This window comes from Amphiprion ocellaris, chromosome 20 (assembly GCF_022539595.1).
Source record: "Amphiprion ocellaris isolate individual 3 ecotype Okinawa chromosome 20, ASM2253959v1, whole genome shotgun sequence".
NCBI lineage: Eukaryota > Metazoa > Chordata > Actinopteri > Pomacentridae > Amphiprion > Amphiprion ocellaris.
The window spans coordinates 24,663,729-24,680,353 of record NC_072785.1 but is presented as its reverse complement, the minus strand read 5'-3'; the positions used below and the strand labels follow the sequence as shown (position 1 = coordinate 24,680,353).

The 16,625-nt window shown below is 38.2% G+C and overlaps 2 protein-coding genes and 1 long non-coding RNA gene across 8 annotated transcripts in view; 1 reads left to right on the top strand and 2 right to left on the bottom strand.

Annotated features, from left to right (window-relative positions):
* Window positions 1–1,093: 1,093 nt before the first annotated feature.
* Window positions 1,094–3,685, bottom strand: LOC129347777 (uncharacterized). Its single transcript, XR_008600031.1, has 2 exons — window positions 2,695–3,685; window positions 1,094–1,571 (listed from the first exon to the last, which is right to left on the bottom strand). It is a non-coding gene; the product is annotated as an uncharacterized LOC129347777 (long non-coding RNA).
* Window positions 3,686–10,130: 6,445 nt separating this feature from the next.
* The window catches only part of LOC111584722 (E3 ubiquitin-protein ligase TRIM9), a 63,159-nt gene continuing 56,664 nt past the window's right edge, over window positions 10,131–16,625 (bottom strand). For both annotated transcript variants that reach the window (XM_023293947.3, XM_023293948.3), the window contains 2 exons: window positions 14,057–14,219; window positions 10,131–13,562 (listed from right to left, as the gene is read on the bottom strand). In XM_023293947.3, coding sequence (XP_023149715.1) covers window positions 13,485–13,562; window positions 14,057–14,219 — 241 coding nt within the window. In that variant the 3' untranslated portion in view covers window positions 10,131–13,484. The remainder of the gene's footprint in view (window positions 13,563–14,056; window positions 14,220–16,625) is intronic.
* LOC111584725 (oocyte zinc finger protein XlCOF26-like) overlaps window positions 15,309–16,625 on the top strand; it is a 6,960-nt gene continuing 5,643 nt past the window's right edge. For 2 of the 5 annotated variants that reach the window (XM_023293954.3, XM_035940846.2), the window contains exon 1: window positions 15,309–15,551. The gene's annotated coding sequence lies outside the window, so the exon portion shown is untranslated. The other 3 variants (XM_055005934.1, XM_055005933.1, XM_055005935.1) reach the window with 3 other exon arrangements.

Genomic DNA, 16,625 nt, shown 5'->3' with positions numbered 1-16,625 from the left:
TAGTTGATAATGTGTGAATTGTTGCAGCTTGTGAGCCGTAAAAGGTTTTAATCTTTGGGGCCGAGTGTCAAAAAACATTTAGAAACCAACATCCACAAAACACTCAACAAAGATTTGAACATCATTAAAGGGAAATCCAAATTTTGTATGACAACGTCAAATTAAAGGATATTAATTTCCAGTGTAAATGTGTGATATTCATCCTCTGGAGCTTTCTCTTCACATCATCTTCCACCTGGACTGGTTTGGTCGGGAGCATGTGCAACAAACATTTGAAAAACTGCACTTTAACATCAATGAATGACACTGAAGTTTAATCTCTACATAAATGAGACTGAGTCTGGATGTGCTGCTCAGTCATTAACTCCTAAGTTTAGGGAAAGTTCAAACAAAAGAGGACAGTTCAGATAAGACTTGAGAATGAGCTTATTTTGAACAAACATCTCAGACTTTCTGAGCTTCAGCACCTCTAGCAAGATAATTTAACAACAAGCACTCGAGATCCAGAAGTTGGAGAGAGTTAGCTTTAGCTGAGCCAAAGAACATGTGGGACGCTAACCTAGCAAATATTTCAGACTTTCCTCTGTGAATTCTGAGAAATAATTTCCTATTTAATGACAGAGCTACACATCTTAACTCAGTCTTATTAAAACAGACTCTAATTCAGTGTCATCCATCCATATTAAAGTGCAGTTACCCAAAATGTTTGTTGCATGAGCTCCAACAAAACCTGTCCAGGTAGAAGGCCACTTTGACAAACAGGAAGTGGAAGATTCCAAGCAGATTTATAGAAGGGGGAACCGGACTATACTACGTGTGGTCGAGTATAGACGGGTGTTTTGTGGGTTTTTAAGGCTGATAATGATTATTAGTGAGACATTTGGAGTAGATATTCATTTGCAGTAAATGAAAATATTTACTACTATCTACTTAGAAGAACACAAACTCTAACTAAACTCTAAACTTTGCTGATACGTTTTTGTTTTGTTTACAGATGTTAAGTTAAAGGAGTTTTATTCGTGATGTATAACCAATCAAATCACTCCAGAAGACAGAGCGACCACAGGTAGATAAAGGTTCAGAGCCAAAGTAGCGCCATTTTTAAATGTATTTATTACCGTAAATCAGTAAAAAATAAAATACTGATAATCAGTAAATCAGTCAGCCCACAATTACTACAATTCTACAATGTATGTCTCTTTCCTTTGACTTGTTATTTGTACAATATACGATGTATATGATGGTGTTTTTTCATACCAAAGGCTCTACTATGATGTTTTCTAAGAGACATACGATGCTACTCTGTTTGTTCTGGCCCTGGGCAGCTGCACTCCTCCTCTGTTGTTTTCTGGATTGTACTCAGCTTCATGCCTTCGTCCACCCGGCCTCCGTTGACTCGTCCCGCCTGCCGTCTCTGGAGCTGAAGCTGGATTGGAACAGACCAAAGTACAGTCCAATCACGATGCCAGCTGCCTCTCAAAAGGCTCCTTCATCTGGTGGAACTTCTTCTGAGGGGAAGCTGAGCTGGCCCGGCAGAACTTTGGAGATGTGTTCCAGTGGTTGGTGGATGTCTGGGGAGATAGAGAGGGACCTTTGAATTGTTCACAAAGGAAAACAGGGAACCCATTGGTAGTTTTAGTTTAGGGTGCTACTGTGGTGTGTTTTTGGGCTTGAAGAGGTGAACAGGAAGAGTTTTTTTTTCGTATTGATTATCTTGTACTTTGTTCCTGGTTGGAATGCCCATCAATGTCAACGTGGAGTTCACTTTTAGTTCTGTTTATTTATTTTTATTTTACTAACACCCATTTGCTTTTAACCCCCTCACATGTTGTGTTGTTGTAAACTTAGTCTTTCAAATAAATACTCGTCTAACCCTCTGGAAACCAGCGTTTGGACTGTTTTTGTGTTGCTCCTCACCTACTTCAGACAGCCGGGACATAACGTTTTGTGGACTAAAGGCTTTTCTGTGACGTTTTTAGAGCGACATGCTATACTATGACGTTTTCTGAGTGACATGCTATAGTATGACGTTTTTAGACCAAAGGCTACACTGTGACATTTTTTGAGTGACATGCTATACTATGCCGTTTTTTGAACGACATTCTAAACTATGACGTTTGTTGGACGACATGCTATACTATGACATTTTTAGAGCAACATGCTAAACTATGACAATTTTAGAGCGACATGCTATACTATGGACGTTTGTTGGATGACATGCTATACTATGGACATTTTCTGGACCAAAGGCTATACTATGACGTTTGTTGGATGACATGCTATACTATGGACATTTTCTGGACCAAAGGCTATACTATGACGTTTGTTGGGCGACATGCTATACTATAGGCTTTTTAAATTGACATATTACTATGATGTGTTTTTTGTTTGTGTTTTTTTGTTTTTTAGCAACATATAATAATTTGAACAGTTTCAAAAATTACTATACCTTTACTTGTGCAATGAAATATTCTTTTTAGGCAAAGGCCATGTTTGATTACATATAGGCTATTAAATAAATGTTTATTAAAAACTAAAAAGCATTAAAAAAATAATAACCAACTTAGGCATTTACTGAGTCACTAAAATAGTGTAGAGTCTACGGCCACATCAGCATTATTATAAGCATCCTCTGGTAAATTCACAGCCATATACTGTAGGAAATCTAGCTGATCTCATCATGATGTCTCTTACCATATGGACTTCAGGAGATGATTAGATGATGATAAACTGTGACCTGCTGGTTGGGTTCTCTCTGTTCTCATATTTCCTCCATGTTTGTCTCCTGATGCTGCCTTACTTCAGCCAGTCCATGAGCAACAGAAAACACAGTTTGCCTTGTATCCATTGCCAGGGGTTCCACTCTTCCCACTCCAGTCTGTACATTTGCAAACGTTTTTGCTTCTTTAGACGTGGTGGAGTTTCAGGTGTAGACATTTTTAAACGTGCGGGTGCAGCAGCATCTGTAACCAGGCAACCAGAGACAGGACCGGACACACAGAGACGTCTGAAGTCTGTCCACTGGACCTGGCATCGGGTCCTCGCTACATGGGTCCTACGAAGATGAAATTGGCTGCCCTTAATATTGCCTGTGTTTTATTTTATTCATTATGCAGTTTTGATGAGTGTGTGACAGACGTGTACGGGGCATTTATGAAAATACGGAACAACTTGCGTCCCATATTGATTCAATACGGGACGCAACAATTAATTGTCAAATAAAGGACGTTTCTGTATTTTAAGGGACGGGTGGCAACCCTACAGAGCAGTGTAAAGAAACTGGTCACCTAGCAAACTGAATTAGTCTAGGGAACACTTTGTTTATTATGTGTGTTTTCTGCTCAAGTTAATGTCCTGGTTTGATTCATTTTAAATTACTCCTGATCTTGAAAGGTTTTAAACTGTGCAGTCAAAGTAGTTACAACTGTGAGTGAATAGCTTGAAATGAACTGCCCGAGACTGCTCTGTTCATAGCCAACCATTCTTTCACAGAATGCTATATCAAGAGTTATTGTACAATGATAGATAAATGCAGCCCATTTTTTCAACTGTTTCCTGTTTAGTATGCGTACCCTCCTCTTAATTTGTTCTAAAAGAAATGTCTAATGAGGCAGTCTAGTCTTTCAGTCAGGTTAAGTCATTTTTCCCATTGGTGGTTTGCATTATATAACTTTGTTTTTCTCTGTCCTAGGAACTATTGTTAAATCATCTTTATGTGAGACTTTGTTCTCGTTTGGAGCATATTCTCTGACGCATGCCTCTGGATCTGGACTTCTTAGAGTTCACTTGCACACAAGAACTTGTGTTTTTAAATGATTTATCTAACCAAGTAGAAGTTTACCCAGCTATTTTAAATGCACTAACACAGCTACACCATCTTATCAGCTCAGAAAAAGAAAACAGGAATCAGTACATTGCAACTGTGCACTCAGAGAGAGGAGCAGCTGGGCGACAAAGAATGCTCACATCCCCAGAGCACCTGTACAACTTACTGGAACTTAATATGTCTGTCTCATGTATAGATAATGGTATCTGTGAAATATTAGCTGAGTATGCCAAATACTTTTACATTTTTTTAAGTGGACCGTACACCTAGTTTCAGTATTTTTTTTCTCACATTGAAATTTGATGCTATATATATTATATATATAATATCTCAAGAATAATTCAAGATAAAAGCCTGAAATTTTTACTTATTTGTCTTGCTAACATAAGTATATCAGATTGCTATTAAATACAGCGGTGGAAAAAAGTTTTTGGACACCTCATACATTTGTGAAATATTGCATTAAGAATCCCTCTGAGGTCTTCAAATGCAATTTCTCTTAGTTCAGTCACAGCCATAATACGAAACAAATCCTAAAAAAGTCAATAAAAACTTGAAATTCATTGGTTCCTTGAAAATAAGAAATTTTGAGTATTGGGTCATTTTGGTAGAATTTAGTTTTGTTATTCATGTAAACAATAAACCAAAAAAGCATCATTTGTGTCTGTCTCATGCAGTCACACCTTCTGAAACACAAAAGACTTTCCATCAAATATTTCACGATAATATTTGAGATTGTGGAAAATTTTCAAGGTGCCTGAAAACTTTTTTCCACCACTGTATCTGTCAAAGCATGAAAATTTGCCATTGGAAAAATGCCACTATATTCAGAAGGATATATGTGGTCATGGTTCCATTATGCCAATGTCATGGTAATGACTGGATGGAGGGCTAATTTACAAAGAAATTACACAAAACAACATGTCAGGTTTCAAAGACTGGACTTTTCATAGACCACTTCATTTTTTTCATATTTCAACTCACCCATAATCTGAGATTATTGATCTACTTGTTCAGTATTATAGATTCTTCATCATTGTTCTGAGATAGTGTAATTCAAACAACAGCCAATTTAAAAATATTTTTTGCTCTGACAGTATTTGGCAGCCTATATATATATATATATATATATATATATATATATATATATATATATATACACATATATATGTATATACATGTATATATATATATATATGTATATATATATATATGTATATACATGTATATATATATATACATGTATATATATATATATATATATATACACACATATATATGTATATATATATATATATATATATATATATATATATATATATATATATATGTGTGTAGGCTGCTGTTTTGTAATATTGCAACGGATTTTCATCCCATTCGCCAGTGACAAAATACAGTACAGTCCGGTTCATTTTTTACTCCTGCTTTAATTGCATGTATTGTTCACCAAAAATATTCTTAACTTCAGATACTTTAAATGTATGGCAGAAACACGCATACTTGAGCCAGATAACCTGTCAGGTGAGTTAGGAGAACAGGCAGGGGAGGGAATCCAAAAGTGCACTTAGTTTTGTCAGTCAAGTAAAACTAACTAGAGAACAACACCTAACATATCTTGACTGGCAAGTGCAAATACAGGCCAGGATGTCAGTCTTAAATGATGCATAGTCCTTGTAATGTCCTGGGAATGTAAGGTCTCATAGCAGGTGGAGGCTGTCAGCTATCTGCCATTCACTACTTCTGTGAAGAGAGTTCTTGGTAGAGTCTCCCATCCAGTCCAGAATTTCACCAGACTGGTCAGTTCATACGGTGTTGCTATGGAGTGGATTAAAATTGATTAAATAAATGGCTACAACAAATTATCAAAAACAATCTAGGGTACGCATACTAAACAGGAAACAGTTGAAAAAATGGGCTGCATTTATCTATCATTGCACAGTAACTCTTGATATAGCATTCTGTGAAAGAACAGTCGGCTATGAACAGAGCAGTCTAGGGCAGTTCATTTCAAGCTATTCGCTCACAGTTGTAACTACTTTGACTGCACAGTTTAAAACCTTTCAAGATCAGGAGTAATTTGAAATGAATCAAACCAGGACATTAACTTCAGCAGAAAACACACATAATAAACAAAGTGTTACCTAGACTAATTCAGGTTGCTAGGTGACCAGTTTCTTTACACTGCTCTGTGACTTAACTGCATTTTCGGCCGCATAAATCACACTTCCACCCATTTGTGTGTTTATAAAATTGTTACTCAACTACCCAGCTGCAGAACGAGCTGTCTGTATGACCTCATTACTGTGCTAGCGCGGCTAGCGCTGTATTAGCGTGGCTAGCGCTGCTAACGCTGTATTAGCGCGGCTAGCGCTGTATTAGCGTGGCTAGCGCTGTATTAGCGCTGCTAACGCTGTGCTAGCGCAGCTAACGGCATGCATTACAGCTTACTGACTCTCACAAAAACAAACCACATACAGGACAAAAAGGATTAATACACTCACTGAAGCGCCGTCGTTCATGCTGGTAGCCCTGGTTGACCCTGGTCTTGTGAGGTGAACCGTCTGCGTCACATGACCGGAGGAGCGCCACGTGACTAGCTGGGCGTTGGTTCGATTTTGGCCAGGATCGATTTTTTACGCCTGAGTCCCCTGGATGTGAACAGCAAATTTTTTGACATTGAATTTTTTGATGGCGAATTTTGAACATTGAATTTTTTGATGGCAAATTTTGAACATTGAATTTTTTGATGGCGAATTTTGAAGACATCAAATTTTTTTGATGGCAAATTTTGAAGACATTGAATTTTTAACTGGTTTTTAGAATTTTGATGAGCTAAATTCAGTCATAAAAAATTCACATACGTAATTTTGATGCAAAAAAATTCAAAGTAAGAAATTCAGCAGCCTTTAAAATTCAGAATCTGATGAGTCTGATTTGCTTCCATACAGGAACTGTTAAAAGAGAAAAACCTGAAACGTTCACTGTTATTTCTCATCATATCATCGATTCAGAATCTACATTACTGGACAAGAAGAGCAAAGAATCAGAACAACTGTGATGGAATTAATCTGCAATGTAGTGGTGTAGATGGAATCAAATGGAAATGCAGGACAGTTAAAAATTCTGCTTATCGAGAATATTTCAGTAAATGTACTTGGAAGCAGAGGTGGGTAGAGGAGCCAAAAAATGTACTAAAGTAAGAGTAACACTACTTCAAAATAATATCACTCAAGTAAAAGTAAAAAATAATCTTCCAAAGAAATCACTCAAGTAAGAGTAAAAAAGTAACTGTTTGATAGTAATATCCGATTTATTTTTTAGAAATGATGTGATCAGACAGACAAAAATGTAAACTAATGTGCAAATTCTGGTATTTCCAAATAATGAAACAAACAAATAAATACCATCTTTACAAAATGACACAAACTGAACGTCTGCCAAGAAGATTTCCCCATGCCGGGTCCAGTACAAGTTCCTGAAGTCATCCACGAACTTAAAGTCCTTGAGATCAGGCTCCACAGAATTCAGGTGTAATCTCTTGTTTAGTGTCTTGGTTAATGTTGCACTCAATTGATCATGTTTTAATCATCGCTCTATTACTATTTTCTGATGAGGTTTCCTTAATTTCTACTACAAAGTAAAAATAAAGCATCAGCAAGTACAGTGCCTGTAAAGAGTATTCACCCCACTTAGAAGTTTTTCCCCTGTTATTGCTTTTAATCCAGTAAAGAATGAGTGACCAAGGACAAAAGAAGTGAGAGAGGTCACCAGGACACCTAATACTCTTCTGAAGGAGTTCCAAGCTTCAGCAGCTGAGATGGGAGAGACTGTTCATACAACAACTGTTGTCTGTTTTTCACCAGTCAAAGCTTGATGGGAGACAAAGAGAAAGACTCTGTCGAGAAAAGTTCTGATTAAATCTGGACTAGAGTTCAGCAGAAGACATGTGGAGACTCTGAAGTCAACTGAAGAAGGTTCTTTGGTTTGACTTTCTCTTTCTACTTTGGTGCACTGCTGTAGGGAGCAGGCTGAAAATCCTGGTTTGAGCTTCAACACCATGAACTTACTTTGTTTTTTTTAAAATCAAAATTGTAGCTTATGCACTGTTAAATGTTGTCCTGTTCGATTGTTTTAAATGCTCATTCATGAAATTTTCCTTTGGTTGCTTCATTTAAACCCACATCCACTGGTTCTTTCGCGTAAAGTTTTAGCACAGTATATGAAATGGTCTAGGAAGCAACCAAGCAAACAACAGACCAACCAATCATCCAACTGACCAACCAGCCAACAGACCAAACAAACAAGCAAGCAACAGATCAAGCAACCAATAAAACAAGCAACAGGCCAAACAAACAAACAACCAGTAATTCATTAAATTAATACAAATTTGTGATGATCAACTCTGAAACCTTTAGATTCATCCTGGATGAAATGTAGTAAAATAGTTTAAAGTTGTTCTCTCAACCACCTGCAATGACAAAACTGACATAAACAGTAATATGACACACACAGGGGCTGCTTTTTATTTAGTCATTTTTATCCTCAAACTACATTTTTCTGATAAACTGTACTTTTCCTTCAGTGTAATTTAGGTTTTTACTGCTACTTTTACTTCAATAAAAGGATCAGACTACACATGTAGACAAAATTGTTGGTACCTCTTGGTTAATGAAAGAAAAACCCACAATGGTCACAGAAATTATTTGAATCTGGGAAAAGTAATAATAAATAAAAATTCTATGAAAATTAACCAATGAAAATCAGACATTGCTTTTGAACTGTGGTTCAACAGAATTATTTTTAAAAAATAGTTATGAAACAGGCCTGGACAAAAATGATGGTACCCCTAGAAAAGACTGAAAATAATGTGACCATAGGGACATGTTCAATCAAGGTTGTCCTCTAATTAGCATCACAGGTGTCTACAAACTTGTAATCAGTCAGTCGTCCTATTTATAGGGTTACAGTAGTCACTGTGCTGTTTGGTGACATGGTGTGTACCACACTAAACATGGACCAGAGGAAGCCAAGGAGAGAGTTGTCTCAGGAGATTAGAAAGTAAATTATAGACAAGCATGTTAAAGGTAAAGGCTATAAGACCATCTCCAAGCAGCTTGATGTTCCTGTGACTACAGTTGTACATATTATTCAGAAATTTAAGATCCATGGGACTGTAGCCAACCTCCCTGGACGTGGAAAATAGATGACACATGGAAGAGATGGATAACACGGATGGTAACAAAAGAGTCCAGAACAACCTCTAAAGACATTAAAGGTGAACTCCAAGGTCAAGGTACATCAGTGTCAGATCACACCATCCGTCGTTGTTTGAGCCAAAGTGGACTTCATGGGAGATGACCAAGGAGGACACCATTGTTTAAAACAAATCATAAAAAAGCCAGAATGGAATTTGCCAAACTGCATGTTGACAAGCCACAAAACTTCTGGGAGAATGTCCTATGGACAGATGAGACAAAACTGCAACTTTTTGGCAAGGCACATCAGCTCTATGTTCACAGACGCAAAAATGAAGCATATGAAGAAAAGAACACTGTCCCTACTGTGAAACATGGAGGAGGTTCTGTTATGTTCTGGGGCTGCTTTGCTGCATCTGGTACAGGGAGTCTTGAATCTGTGCAGGTACAATGAAATCTCATGACTATCAAGGTATTCTACAGAGAAATGTGCTGCCCAGTGTCAGAAAGCTTGGTCTCAGTCGCAGGTCATGGGTCTTGCAACAGGATAATGAGCCAAAACACACAGCTGAAAACAGCCAAGAATGGCTAAGAGGAAAACATTGGACTATTCTGAAGTGGCCTTCTATGAGCCCTAATCTAAATCCTATTGAACATCTGTGGAAGGAGCTGAAACGTGGCATCTGGAGAAGGAATCCTTCAAACCTGGGACAACTGGAGCAGTCTGCTGATGAGGAGTGGACCAGAATACCTGCTGAGAGGTGCAGAAGTCATTTGATTGCAGTGATTGCCTCAAAAGGTTGTGCAACATAATATTAAGTTAAGGTTACCATCATTTTTGTCCAGGCCTGTTTCACGAGTTTATTTTTTTAAATAATTCTGTTGAACCACAGTTCAAAAGCAATGTCTGATTTTCATTGGTTAATTTTCAGAGAATTTTTATTTATTATTACTTTTGTCAGATTCAATTTATTTCTGTGACCATTGTGGCTTTTTCTTTCATTAACCGAGGGATACCAACAATTTTGTCCACGTGTGTAAATGTATATAATTCACAAGTACCTTAAACTTGTACTGTGAATAGATAATTAGAGACAGACATCAGGACACCTTGTTGACACCTATTTATTGAATTTTCACACATACAGAAAACACAGAGGCTCATATTATACGTCAAATCATGGTAATAATAGCAGTAATATGGTAATGATAGACATATAATTATATCAGTCATAGTAATCATACTGTGTTAAAATGATAGGAATAACAATGTTCGTCTTATATTCATAAAACTCTCCATAGAGATATTTCAGGTTGACTGTAAATAATAATATTGATGACATTCCACCTCAGATCAAACGGGGCAAAAAGAATGACTTTGTTAAAATGAGGCTATAATGCAGGTCACACACACACACCCACACCCACACACACACACACACACACACGTATTTACATTTGGAGATTCAACACTCAGTATCGCCCAGCGACTACCTGTGTGTAAGTTATTAGTAATTCTGAACAGTTTAGTTTTAAATCTTCCCCAGGTCTATTTGAACATCTTTAAAGTGTATTTGGCTTGTTTAGAGATAATAAATGTTACAATCACACACCTTTGAATGTCAGCGCCCCCTTGTGTTTGCTTCAGAAACACACTCGGGTCATTTTTCAATCACAAATGTTGACAAATTCACACAGAATATCTTGTAATTATGTTGAAAATGAACAGAAGTGTGAGTCATATTGAAAACCCTTTGAATTAAAGCCACGGAGGTCATTAATCCTGGACTCTGAGGTTGTGTAACGCTCTGATAACGGCTGCACTTGTCTGTTGGTGAAGAATCTGCTCGGCGACCCACTGCTGAATGGGCTCTTTTTCACTATGAGAATTACGGCCCTACAAAAGGCTCACCTTGAAAAACAGCCAGTTAGATGTTGCATGAATCAAACCTCACAGCGAAGGCCATGCGACTCGCTGAACGCTGCAGCAGCCGGATTTACTTTTTCACCGTCAGTCCACATGGACATACAGGAAAATAGAAGCCATTTTAGTAGAGTTCTAAGATTTACAATCACTTTAATCCCAGAGGGGGAGGAGGAGGGAACAAAAAGCCATACGAGACCTGATATTCCCTTTAATACTGTGGTCGTTATATCCATAGCAAACGTGGTTGATGTTGAATTTTGCCCTTTTACAATAGAAAAAATACGTAGCAGCAGGTGAAGTCAGGCATCACAGATGTTACAGTCGACTCTGCTGAAGCAATGAATCCACTAGTTGGTAGCAAAGTTTTATAAATGTTTTGTAGGTACTGAAGAGGGGAAAAGGCACAACCCATGAAGCTCAAACATAGGATAGCACCTTAATGTGAATGCTAGACATGTAGGCTGTAAGTCTCAGGGCTACGATGCTCTGGGAAACTTTTAGGGCAACTTTTAGAGGCAACGGTTTCCTCAAACTGACCTTTCAACATTTCAGGAAATGTTATTTTAAAGCATCGATGGCGGTGACAGTCAGATGGTCGACCTCTCTGCAGACATTAAAATGTTCCTCTCAGGACCAACTACACTCAGCTGCCAGTTTATTAGGAAAACTGATGCAATCCAACATTATGTTGAAGTGCTATGATGCTAAGTTTTTGTTTAAAGTGTTGTTGAGAGGTTTTGATTTAACTTTTTGGTCGTTTTGTAGGCTACAATTCATGCTGCTGTTGAACTATTATGTTATATTTAGAGGTGCTTCTCCTCTCATTGATATAAACAGGTGGAAATAAAAGCCTAGTAAGCAAGTCCTACAACTCAGCAGCCATCTTGGTTTTATTTTTTTAATCAGGCTAGCAACAGCAGGTTCCTATTTATGCTGCATTAATTTAGATCAGTGCCTCATAAACTGACTTAACTTTACAGCTAGCACCATTATAATGTCATTTTTTAAAATCAAATATCTGCAAAACTAATATTCCCATCATCCCCAGCTGTGCTTTGAGAAATACTCAGTAAACATTAAACCTGCAAAACATTCATGTTAGCATTGCTTTAACAGAAGAAATTCTCACGTTGCTGCTTTTTGAGGAAGCTGTTGCCCAAATGTGATGCCCCAGAAGCTTCTGTCTTCCATCTCCTGTTTGCTTTTGTAGGAAATAAAACCGAAAAAGCCTCTTCAGATCGGAAAAGAAACTTTTTTCAAAGCGACAAAATCTTCCTTTCTTCCTCTCTGTAATAACTATACATCGTACTAAAAGGAACAAGGATGAATTCTCGTTGGAAAAAACTCAAAAAACTCTGAACATCAAGAACTTATTTTGCTATACACCTCTTTGCAATAGATAATTTCAATAACAATATTACAAAACTACCAGTATTCAGTCACCTACGGTAAAAAAAGCCAGAAACTAAGCGAGCTGCTGTAGCACCTTATATTCAAACATCTTCACAGTCATCACCTTTAACCCGACTCACTTTTCTATATGATACAATAAACCAAAGAAAAAAAACTGCTTCCCTTCTGTTCTGAGAGCTGCACGGCAGAGAAAGGCTGCACCAAGGCTTCCAGTCACATTTTAATACAACAATGCTGTATTTTTTAATTTTTTTTAAAATTACGGACGACACAGAAGGTTCACACGAGCTAAGCCACTAAGAAAAGCGCCTCATTTACATGGACGAAGGTTATGACAGTGACGCGGCTGAGAGTCGGACTATTGCTCCAGAACCCACCTTCGCTCACATTGACGTAAACAGACCAAAGACCACCTCCTAACATTCCCCCTTAAAAAGACGATTTTGAAAAAGTTCTGTGGTTGCAGAATAAGATACTGAAACTCTATGAGGATGGAATGATGGGGGCTCCTTTTTCTGCCCCACTCATTTACAAAAGTTTTATTTTGAAGGAGCAATTTGACATTTTGAGAGGAAATATTTGCTTTCTTGTGGAAAGACAAGATTGGAAACAAGAGGAAGCTTGTCCAAAGGAAACAACATCCACAAAGACACTCCTCTAAAGCTCACAAAATATTAATCCTGTTTGTTCACATTCTTTTTGTGCTCATAAGTGTCATTTTTATGCTGCAGAGGTTAAATTTGCACCTTTTTTGTCCATTGTTTCCAGTCTTAAGTGTCTGTTTTATGATATAGAATATAGGGACATTACAGTGGAGTGTAGTTTCTAAAATATCAAATTGTTCCTTCAAGCTCATGTTATGTCCATCAGCTGCAAATTCAGCATCATTTCCACGTGTTCAACTAACTAATTCCCATCAAAATACAAGGTACAGATGGCAAAGCACCGTCCGAGTTGAACAGTGTCCTGCAGGTGGCCCTCGTGTTCAAGGTTTAGGCCTGATAAAGGCATGGCTCAGCGCTGGATGGGGGCATGGAGGGGTCGGTCGGCGGGATCAGAGTTATTGACTGGCAGGATGAACTCTGGGAAATCCTGAAGAGTTTTTCCCAAAGCAGGTGAGTCTTTAGCACACGGAGCCATTGGGATCTGCCTCCCCAGGGGTGTAGAAGTCAGGGATGGGTAGACCAGTGTGCAGCGTCACCTGACGAAAAAAACACCCACTTTTACACCATTATTTTCCTTCCTGCAGGTGGAGCTGTTGAGCTATTTCCTTCACTGACTCCAGTGTTTTGTCTTGGAGGAATGTTTTTCGAGAAGGGTATGTCTGCAGAGCCGGAGGCTGCTCTGAGAGGGCTGCACACTTCCGGTCACACATTTTGAGCATTTTTTGAAAGTCATCACAATAGATGGTCAATGTAGTGCACAACTTACGGCTTAAATGCAGAACTTACAGCTTTAAAGGATGTTTTCACTCAAAATATTCGTAGACTTTAAAAGATTTTTTCAAGGTGTTTTCCAGTCCAAAAGACTCAAAAGACTAAAACCAATTCCACACCTGCCTAAACTACCAGGATACGAGTTTAAATTCTGTGGTAAACACTCAAAATAATCAGACATTTTGCAGTTCACAACTGAAACTGGTTTGAATTAAGTGTACAGCCCGTGTATATTTGTATAAACAGTATAATGTTGTACCTGGACGTTTCTGTTGAGGCTGATAGCGGGGTAGTACGATCCCTCCAAACCTTCAAAGGCCACCGGACCCTGCTGCTCATCGTTGATCAGGAAGATGAGGATCCCACGTGTGAAGTCCAGCAGAACTCCGATCGTAGCTCCCTTAGCAATGCCTCCATCCGTCCTGCAGAGACACAGAGAGAAACATAAAGTGATGATACAGACACACAGAAAGCATTGTTTGCAGTAACATTCTCCGAATATTCGGATGTCAACATCAATATTTAGATACCAGCACAACGACCCAGTATTGGGAAATTGGGGTCGAGTCCTAGTTGTATTATTTTCTAACTACTGAGCCTGTGCCATTTGGAGGGAAGTGAAATACAGTAGATCTTGTCACTGGAAGTAGTTTGCACTGTTCAAGCATACAAACGTTTCCTTACTACAGGTATTTATTTCAAAAGCTTTATGTTGTGAAAAAACTGAGATTTGGAAATTTGTGTTTCTTGTGCCTTAACTTGTCATTTTGTAAAGATGGTATTTATTTTTGCTATTTTTTTTATTTTATTATTTTAAAATACCAGAATTTGCACATTTTACATTTTTGTCTGTCTGATCATATCATTTCTAAAAAATAAATTGGACATTACTATCAAACAGTTAATCAATACTTGGATGACAACTTTCTACTTCTACTTGATATTACTTGTAGTACAATTTTTGGCTCCTCTACCCACTTCTGCTTCCAAGTACTTTTACTGAAATATTCTCGGTAAGCAGAATTTTTAAGTAACTGTCCTGCATTTCCATTTGATTCCATCTACACCAATACATTGCAGATGAATTCCATCAGTTGTTCTGATTCTTTGCTCGTCTTGTCCAGTAATGTAGATTCTGAATCAATGACATGATTAGAAATAACAGTGAAAGTTTCAGGTTTTTCTCTTTTAACAGTTCCTGATATATTGTTGTTCAAACAGCCTTAGATTTGAATTCATGACCAAACCTGCAGACACTCGGTTTTTCGGTATTTATTACATTTATTTCATTACTTTAAACTCAGAAACGTCTCAATACGTCGGTGTATTTTTATTTTAGAAATATTAGTATTTCATTGTATCCTAGATTTCAGGCCAGTCGGAGACGATATGGAGCAGAAAGTCCACTTCAATCCATGTCGTTTTGCAGTGATCGTTTCTGCGCATGTGCAGCTCATGTCGGGCGAGCCCATTGGTTCACAGAGACGTCGGCCGCTGATGACGCACTAAACCGTCGACGGTCGCCCCGTCGCCTTCTTTTGTTGCCACTAGCGACGAAACAAACATGTGGCCACCGACAGAAGCAGCTTAAAGTCTGTGAGGGAGAATTTGAGCAGCAGCGACGTGAATTTGTGCCGGAAACGGGTGAAGACGGACTGCGAGCTGCTGCCGAGCCGCTTCCAGCAAACACAGTCCGTCCGCTTCGAGGTCTTCTCCGGCATCTGGAGGGACAAGAGCTTCTCACACATCTTCTGGTAGGTTCACACTCACAACCTCTCTACATTTTCACCCACAGCTTCGTCAACTCTCTTCAACCAAGTCACGGTTTGGTGTCTTTCTTTGTGTGGGAGCTGAGGTCAGTTCAATCACAACTAAAGACTTTCAGCTCACAGACTGATCAGCTTCATTTACATTAAAGCCTCTTTGAGATTTAATCTAAAATGATCATTTTCTCAGTGAACTGAAGTGGTGCTCGTAATTTACCTACAAAAGTGTAGTCCCGCTGCCTACTACTAATAAATGAATGCACATAAGCAGTAATTGAACAGATGAATAAAACATATAGATGGCCTTTTCCACCAGATCTCCTTCTAATAATCCTGCAGGGAAATTAAAACAGACAAATCGTCTCTTTGTAAAACCAATTAACACGTACATTAGCACGTTTTTTTTCTCACATTTAAATTTGAGGCTGTTTGAACAACAAAATCTCAGGAACCATTTAAGATTTAAAGCCTGAAATTTTCAGGTACTTCTCATCATGTCATTGGATCAGAACTTCAATTCTGTGTTTGTTCTGCATGGATCAGATTATCTACTAATATTTTCCTTTTTGCGCTACAACTTCTCAAAGCTGTTCAATCAGCTGTAGCGGACACGACTTGGCTTTCTTTGGAATTTCAAGGATGAGGCCAAACCAGGTAACAAATTCTTTTTGTTTAGGTTCTGAACCTACAGCCCACATAAAACTGCCATCTTGGACATTACACAGGACGGGGAACCCTCCGGTTCTCAGGAGGAAGCTCCATTAGTGTCACAGAGACTCTCATGCAGTTGTGAATGTTCCTGATCCCCACTTTATTCATTTTGGACCCCCTCCTTTGGAATGCAGACATCCTAGCCTTCCCTGCAAGGAGAGCAGCTGAAGAAGTCATAAAAAGTGTTTCTGCATTCCTGAAGAGGAGCTGGAGTAAGACTCACATTTTTACACTGAAATATACACAGACTCAGTAACTGTTTTCTGATATGTTTTATGAAATCAATAATAACAACTGTAACACCATTGATTAAAAGTGTAAAATGAGAAGTTGGTGACATTCATAACTGTA